Consider the following 9,396-nt stretch of genomic DNA (forward strand, 5'->3'; position numbering starts at 1 on the left):
TATTTGATCAACAAACTTAAATCTTTAATAAAAAATTGAAAATGATGTAAATCTTTAATAAAAAATTGACGAGATGTAAGATGGATGTTGAGCTCATGATCACTACAGGTGAAATTAGAAATGAAAAAAAGAATTACATGTTTACTATGTGCTTTAAAACAGGCTTTTAAATGAATTATTTAATTTATATATAAGGAGGCATCACGGGTGCTACACCTGGTTTTTAAATGTAACATTTAAATATATACATAATAAATGTTATGTAACGAGAGTTTTCTTCTTACATTACGGGTAATTGGCGTTATGTTGTTGTTATGAAAAAATACATATTAAGTATTAAACATAAAAATACATGCTGAGTATTAAACATAAAAGCAAAGAACTGTTATATACAAAGAATGCTCTTGCCATGTTCTATGAAAATATAACGGGAACTTTTTTTTAACTGTGTATTTTGACATTCATACCAAACATTTTCCTTAATCTTTTGAAAATTTGCTTTAACAAAAGCAAATCACAATGTAATGGCAAAAAAACATAACAGAGAGTAATGACAAAGCAAATTTGAAAGTTTCAATTTTATCTAAATGCCGACAAAATGTTTGCTGACGCGTTGCGAATTGGTTTTAGTAGAAATTATTTGTTAAACTAAATGTAAAGAAATAAAGCTATTTCATTCTCTTAATAGCATTCTAAACAAATGAGTAATAAAGCGTCACTTTATAATTTAAATATAATATGTAATTAGCTATATACGTCTTCCAAGACTTTAAATATTTTTAAATTCTTGTAATTAATCCTTATAAAGATTTAAAAGATAAACCGCCACTCTGGGTAGGTATCTAATGGCACGTACATTTGTTACACCCTATATTGAAATTAGTATAAAAGAGTTCCAAACCCATTTTTATTTGTTTGTTTTATATTAAGTTTCATTGAACACACAAATACATTATAAAATGTTTTTGATTGCGTGCATTTTTTTGATAATATCAACAGGAAACTGTGTTGTTTTCAAGCAAGTGTGTTACTATACCAATTGGGCACAATATAGACAGGGTTCAGCTAAATATGATATCTCTTCACATTATAGCTCAGGATTATGCACTCATATAATATACGCCTTTGCAAAAATTGAGCTACTGGACACAAATGCCTTTGGGATTGCTCCTTATGAGTGGAACGATTATTCAGATGGATATATTAAGGTAAAATGTAATTATATAAAGGTTACCTTTGTATATAATATTTTAAACTAAAGAAGTTACCATAATACTTTTGAAAAAAAACTTTAAAACATAAAAACTTTGTTTAAGATATTAAAGTAACTTCTTTAGTTTAAAAACTGATGTTCAAATTTATTGATTTTTATTTTAAATTAGGTTAACAATTTAAAGATTAAAGAACCTCAGTTAAAAACCTTACTTTCCGTTGGTGGATGGAATCACGCATCTTCTGGGTTTACCGACCTTGTGAAAACATATACAAGTAGAAGCTTGTTCATACAAAACGTGATTTCTTATTTGAACAACTACGGTTAGATAAAATTTCAAATTTTAATATCACATAAAGAATGTTTTATATTGGATAGTGTATAGTTATAGGTTTAGGATTTTTGCACGTTTTAAGGGTTACTTACTTGTTTTTAAGGGTTACTTATTTGTTTTCTAAGAGTTAACTGCTTGTTTTTTGCATGTAAACAAAGGAAACCTAAATTAAACATGAATAAAAGCAGTAGACGACGGTTATTTAGTCAAAAAGGCTTGCTTTAGTTTTTTTTCTACCGTAATATACTTTGATTGACTGTTTTAAATGTATAAATGATGTCGGTTAATTTTAATTATAAAATGTATAAATGATGTCGGTTAATTTTAATTATAAAGCTAATCCCAACTTAAGTATAGAAATTACAAAACTTCTTTATAAGTAACTCTTCTTTAAACCACACCTCATAAGCCATTGCTAGAAAATTTATTGCTGTCACCTCATAAGCCACTCAATGCTGTCACCTCATAAGCAACACCTCATAAGCCACTACTAGAAAACCATTTTTCTAGAGCAGTATATATCTTGCCTTAAAAATTCTCCCTTTTTTATAAAAATAAAAATTTTATATTGTCTTTGCAATTTATGAAATTTTGTTAATAACTTTAGGCAAGCAATAACAAGAAGGCTGTAAAGGCAAAAAGGAAGAAGTACTGATTTTTTTTATAATAAGCAACTTTTAAAGTTTATAAAAATTCTTATTATATTTTATGCCAAATATTAGATTAAAAAATGTAAAACATTTTTTTAACAATCATTATTTTGTTAAAAAAAATATCATCGATAATTATTTATTTTATAATAATAACTTCATTATCAAAAAATAACAATTTAATAAAATTAAATTGAATATTCGATATCATTTAAACAAGAACCTAATATCTGTGTAACTGTTTATGTAAAAGCATTTTTGTCAAATAAATGAAATGAATTTTCTGTTATGCTTAAAATAGTAAAATATATGTTCCACAAGTAAGTGATACGACGGCGTAAAAGAATAAAGGTGCCTAGACCAATAATCTGGTTCACTTCAGCAGTAACACATAAAAGGAGGTGTTTTGCCATTATTAGAATCACCACTAGAAGAAAAATGCAGAATTCCAGCTTCAAGTTACCGGATAATACTAATTTTTTAGAACATAAATTAAAGACAGAAAATAGAGTCAAATGGGAAAATAAATGGGATTCTCTATACGTTTCTGATCAAGTTTAACCAATAAAGGTTGTCAAGGTGTTGTTTAAAGGAAGAAAAACATGATCCCTGGTATGAACTTTTCACTCAGAGGATCTGAACTTAACAGCTTTGATATTTCAGCTTTAAGTCAAGCAATAATTTGCAAGTCAACATTCAGAAAGGCTGCAATTTAAGACTGAAATAATTGAGAAGTTGACATTGAACAATGGTTTTATATTTTGACGTCAAGCTCGTTAAGAAAATTTAATATCAATTGCGGTACTTCAGAACAAGTGTATGGAATGAATTTAGGCGCATTGTGTTAAAAAAAAGGCAAAGCTAAAATAGGCATTTCAAATCTTCATGAAGTGTACTAATTGTGGAATTCATTGGAGCTGATTGTTCTACCCCCTTTTTAATTGCAGTGTACAACCAGTGTTGTACACTGCAGTAAAGAAGAGAGTAGTTGTTCAACTGCACAGAACGTTCCTGGAGAAGGATATCAACAAATCGCTACTTATCAGTCTCGTTCTGTGCAGAATTCTCCGTGTGGTAAAGTTGGAAATTTTGCTTGATACAAAAACATGTTGCACTCATTGAAGAATTATTCGAAGCAGAAACTATCTATAATTGAAATGATTTAAAACATTTTGTTGTTGATTATTTGGAGATGAACATCACAAAAAAGCACTTTTTCATATGAATTCTTTTTCTTTTTCAAAAAATTCAATAAAAAATTTGTAGACATTGAAAAAAAAAATTTGACAAAAGAGTGAATAATAGTAAGTAATGCCTCTAGATTTCGTAAGACAAATTTACGTTTAAGATAATTTGAAACATTGTTTTTTGAACCAGGATAAAGAAGTTAACTCACTAAACCTTATTTTCTTTACGGTTATTAGTAGTTGTTTCTTTTTTTTTTTGTTCATCTAGGCCAACCAATTAATTCATAAAGCCATTGCCAACTTAAACATTACAATAAGAAGTGCTCTGACTTTTGTTAAGCACGACCAACTTTGACATTCTTCAACCGGTAGTTTTTGGAATACTTTATTTCTATATTTACTATTTCTTGGAGCGACAAATAAACATATAAATGAGGTATTTAAAAAGTATAACCGTTTATAATAATATTAAGGTTATAGAATATTAAAAATATATAAAACTTTTAAGGCTCATTAATTGCACAATAAAATGCAGATATATATATATATATATATATATATATATATATATATATATATATATATTATATATATATATATATATATATGATATATAAGTACTTATTTAATAAAGATGCATTTGCTATATATATATCAAATAATATATAAAAAATAAACCGAATGATTTTGTTTTGAAGCTTATTTAGAATTTAAAAAAATAAAATCTGAAACCGACATTACTGAGACAAAAGACAAAGTTTTCTTTAACTTATACAAATATTGGAAATATCATTTCAAGACAGACAAACTTCAGCAGAATATTTCATCACTGGATGAACGGCGAAATATTTTTAGATATTTAGATTGCAATGTCAGTTCAGTTAGATTGCAATGTCGTAACACAGCAAACTTTCAGTAAAGCTTTAGGTCACTGAATACCCAGTAAAATTTTTCGTTGGAGTTCTAGTAAAACTCCTACAAAGTCTGTCATTTTCAGTAAACTTGCTTAAATTTTGGTAAATTTTGTGAATTTCTAGCAAATTTTAAGTTTCTAGAAAACTTTTTCTGGAGTTTGCAGGGTTGTTTTGTAGGGAGTTTCATATTAATTATAATACTATATACGTTGTTAATATAATAATTATAGGATATTTGTTAATATACTTTGATAAAACTTGTCTGTTTTCAGGGTTTGATGGACTCGATATTGATTGGGAGTATCCTGGGCAACGAGGCTCGCCGCCTGGGGATAAACAACTTTTTACGTTATTGTGTAAAGAAATAAACGCTGCGTTTAAGAGTTATGGTTTTTTAATTACAGCATCTGTGGCCTCTGGTCAAAGTAGTGCAAGTATTTCTTATGAAATTGCTGAAATTTCAAATTATCTTGACTTTATCAATTTAATGACTTATGATCTTCATGGCTCATGGGAACCCATTGTGGGACACCATACCGATAGCGGATTAAAATCAACTCCCTTAAGTGTTTACAACTCCGTTAACTATTGGATCACAAATGGTGCTCCTCCTTCAAAACTTATACTTGGACTTGCATCTTACGGAAGAACATGGAGATTAACAAACTCGTGTAATTGGAATCTTGGATCTTCGGGTAATGGTGGAGGTGCACCTGGTCAATTTACCCTTGAAAGTGGGTTTCTTTCATATTATGAGATATGTAAAAAAAAATGGAATAGTAAAACGTGTACTTTAGACAGCTTAGTAAATGCACCGTATGCATCTGATGGTATAGATTTTATTGGATACGATGACGAAGAAAGTATAACTTATAAAGTTATTAATATTGTTAAAAAAAAACAACTTGGTGGATTTATGTTTTGGGCATTAGACTTGGATGATTTTAACGGTGCATGTAACAACGCTACTTATCCTTTACTCAAAGCAGCGAAAAAGGCAGTCGAAAATGAAATACTAATCAACCAAACAAATTGTAAAAGTAGCTTCGGTGAAAACTGCACTCCTTTACTTTCTTCTTCGTCACCTTCTACAGAACCTTCTCCTTTACTATCTTCGTTCCCTTCTACAGCTATATCTAAAAAAGGTAAATGCAGATTCAATACCAACATTCTTAATCCTTGGATAGAACAAAGAGTTGCTTATGAAGTATGGTGCAGTAATGAATATAACTGCCCGAATTATTGCGGGCAAACAGATTGTCCAACTTGCATGTGTAACTGTAATGGTGAAAGCAATATAACAACAACAGCTAAAACAAGTACAATAGCAACAACAAAGCTTAAATTAAGGACAACATTGAAGTCAACAACAAAAAAAGATGTTTCAACTACCCCAAAACAAACAACAACAACGACAAGTTCAACAATCATCAAAACGTGTGAAATGCCGCCTGCTGACAAAAGAATAAACTGTTTAAGCAATCCGTTTGGTCCTTTTAAAAATACTCCTGGAATGAACTTTTGGTGTTCATTAAATTGCCCTGGCAACCCCAATTGTCCAGCAACTCTATGTTGCTGTAATACCATTAAATGACTGTGTTTTATTTATAATTTATGAACATTAATTTTTTTATACATTTTTATTACTTTTTATATCAGTAGGAAAACTTAATTTATACAAAACTTAATACATAGTGTGCATAGATAAAATATTTTTTGCTTTTAAACACTTTAATTAAGTACGTTACCTCTCATATATTGTCTCCTCTTATTTTGCAAAAAGATGTGTATAAATAAAATCTTTTTTGCTTTTAAACACTTAAACTACTACGTTACCTCTCTTATTTTATTTTTCACCCCACACTATTTTGTAAGTAACACTTATTTTCATTTATACATAGTTATTTTTTTTGAATAAAAAATCACCAGAGACAGCTCAGCTTCTTTTTTTTTTTCTTTTTTTTTTTTTTAAATAATTTTAAATTTAATTTTTTTAGTTTTTTTGTCCTTAAAAATTTGATTTTGATCATAAGTGCATTCAGGTTTAGGCTTAACTTTTTCTTGATAAGTCTTGAGTTAAACATGTTAAGTATTGAATGCTGAGTCTTAGGCCTGGAAATTTCATTTAAGCAATGGGGCAAATATAAAAATGTTTAAAAATTAAAAAAAAAATTGGCAAATTTTAAAGTCTATCTGTCTCTTTGTCAATAATAAACAAAATACACTTTAAAAAAGCGTTGATGTCAGTAAAATAATACTTTAATATCAAAAGAATCTGCTAAGACAAGAACTCGACTCCGTACGGCTTTACGGTTGCCGGACGTATTAGTTCACTTTGCACCGTTTTAAGAAAATGAGTTGTTTTTTTTGTGATTATAAAGGTGCCCCAAGAATTCTTAACAGTCTTATCACGGAGCATTTCGGAAAAGAATTTAACTAAGAAGTTTACCCCCTCCTTCCTTATCAATGTCACTTATCTGGCCAGAGCAGGGTTTGAACTTTGGCGCTCTCAGAACTCTAACCACTGCGCCACGGCTGATATATTTTTTATCTAAGATAATTTTGCATCTGGTTAGAAACGTTTAGTTGAGCTCTATATATACAACAACAAAATCTCTACATATCTAACAATAACAACAAACAAACAAACAAAAAAGCTCTACATATACAACAACAAAAACTCTTCTGTATTTTGAATATTATATCATTTTAACTATTTCATAGTTTACCTATTCTCACCAATTTTTTAGATTTATTCATATCTATTATTTGAACTAAAGGACTAAAGGCTTTTTAAAAATAAATTTATAATGTAAAGGTATTTAAAATGAACAAATAGGAAAAGCTTAAAAAAAGAAAAAGTCTTCAAAACTTAATATATAAAGCTTCCAAAAAGAGTTACTAGGCCGGGTGAAAAAAAAGCAATTGCTCTGAGTAAAAGTAAAAGCTAAAAAGCAAATGCTCACGGCAAAAGCAATTGCTCAAAAATGCGTTGCTTTTACTCATAAGATATATATATATATATATATATATATATATATATATATATATATATATATATATATATATATATATATATATATATATATATATATATATATATATATAATATATGTATATATATCGTAACATGGAGTTACTTTAATCCACTTTATTGCAATTTTTGGTTTTAACGATTAATTTTGCTTCAAAATATTTTTTCAATTTTTTTTATTCAAATTATTGATAAAGATACCAACCTTTAATAAAACACGGGAAAGAAACAAGTTAAAAATAAAACATGGGAAAGAAAAAGTTAAATAAAAATAAAACATGGGAAAGAAAAAGTTAAATAAAAATAAAACATGGGAAAGAAAAAGTTAAATAAAAATAAAACATGGGAAAGAAAAAGTTAAACAAAAATAAAACATGGGAAAGAAACAAGTTAAAAATAAAACATGGGAAAGAAAAAGTTAAATAAAAATAAAACATGGGAAAGAAAAAGTTAAATAAAAATAAAACATGGGAAAGAAAAAGTTAAATAAAAATAAAACATGGGAAAGAAAAAGTTAAATAAAAATAAAACATGGGAAAGAAACAAGTTAAATAAAAATAAAACATGGGAAAGAAACAAGTTAAATAAAAATAAAAGTCAATTAATAAATATAAAGTAAAATAAAAATGGAAATAATACAAAAAACTTTGTATATCAAATATCCTTTTTGTTCTGTAATAATTAAACAATAGTTGGTAGGTAAGTACTCTATATGAATATTTAATGTTTAAAAACAATTTTTTCAGTCAGATTTGAAGGCATGTAGCTTATACTTATATTCATTGCTAGATGTTGCACTAGAGATATCAGATTTAACTTTTTTTCGTTTCTGGGCGCTTTTAGGGTATTTTTGACTGGTATAACATCTTACTCTTCTGAATGAGGACAGATTTCTTTTTCTGGTGGAACACACAGACCTAGGACCTTCAATATTGAAGGTCCTAGGTCTGCACGATTGTCATTCAAATGACTGATAAACGCTTTAGAAAGAAGACTTAGATTAAGAGAAGGTCCTGCAGTGGCAGGCGATTAATAAGAAGTTCTTTACTGCAAGGGAAAATTCCGCATTTAGCAAAACCTGATATCAAATTTTTACTAGAAGCGTCTTTTATTAGTTCCAGCACTTTTTTTAGAAGTGATGAAAAGTGTTCTTTTGGAAGTGTTGTGGATTTTTTATCTGCAGGTGATTCTTTCAACAAAATCAAAACAATTTTCCATTTACTTTTTAGTGGCCTAAAACAGGCAACATTTAGAGGCTGTGTCAAATGTGATGAGTTTGGTGGTAAACACACAAACACTATATTATTTACTTGACACATTCTGACTGATATGTGATGACAAATTTTCCCCAATGAGAATTATTTTCTGATCTGTTTTTTCAGTACAGGAAGTAGTAAATCACTCGTTAAATGAACTCCTTGAATTGAACCATCCATGTTCTGTGCGTATGTACCTAGAAAAATACTCAAATCTTTTTACCAAAGTGTTAGTCTAACATTGCTTCTCGGCCTAATGGCTAATATCAAGTGTAGTATCTGTTCTTTTTTTGGCTCCGGACTGCCTTTTGGTTGGTTACGGTGTTTTTAGAAAGCAGGTACAGCATAAGATCAAAACTGCAACAGTTGATAGAGGTTCTTGGCGTAGTTGCTTACTCGTTGTCTGCTTTGACGACCGGAAATCTTACAGCGATCTGTCCACTCCGGATGTTAAATAGAGATGAACCAGTTGGCTCTACTGGGATTCAGCGCAGTGGTAATTAAACCCATAAGCGGGATAAAAACGGAGCCTTATTTGCAGGTGACTCTAGTTAGTCGGCTAAAGTTACTTTTTGGCATCCAATTGACACTTATATTATTTAATTTAATAAGTTAGATACAGTTAGATAAGTTAGACAATAGATAAAACAATAGAAAAAAAACGCACCACTTTTAGGACGTTTGAACAGGAGAAGCATAAAACTCAAACTTTCTGTGGTGCGTTAAAGTAGGAACTTAATATATTTATATTTTATTACGCCAATTTTATTCACCCGGCCTAATGTGTTCAAAAATATTTTTAACACTG

The 9,396-nt window shown here is 28.9% G+C and overlaps 1 protein-coding gene and 1 pseudogene across 1 annotated transcript; both read left to right on the forward strand.

Moving 5' to 3' along the window:
- The first annotated feature begins 912 nt into the window (after nt 1–912).
- Nucleotides 913–6,008, forward strand: LOC100215226 (chitinase-3-like protein 1). Its single transcript, XM_065799793.1, has 3 exons — nt 913–1,208; nt 1,383–1,536; nt 4,571–6,008. The coding sequence occupies exons 1-3, from the start codon at nt 960–962 to the stop codon at nt 5,890–5,892; spliced, it is 1,725 nt and encodes a 574-aa protein (XP_065655865.1). The 5' UTR covers nt 913–959; the 3' UTR covers nt 5,893–6,008.
- Nucleotides 6,009–8,828: 2,820 nt separating this feature from the next.
- Nucleotides 8,829–8,935, forward strand: LOC136082099 (U2 spliceosomal RNA; annotated as a pseudogene).
- Nucleotides 8,936–9,396: the final 461 nt, after the last annotated feature.

The sequence above is a fragment of the Hydra vulgaris genome, chromosome 06, assembly GCF_038396675.1.
Source record: "Hydra vulgaris chromosome 06, alternate assembly HydraT2T_AEP".
Taxonomy (NCBI): Eukaryota; Metazoa; Cnidaria; class Hydrozoa; order Anthoathecata; family Hydridae; genus Hydra; species Hydra vulgaris.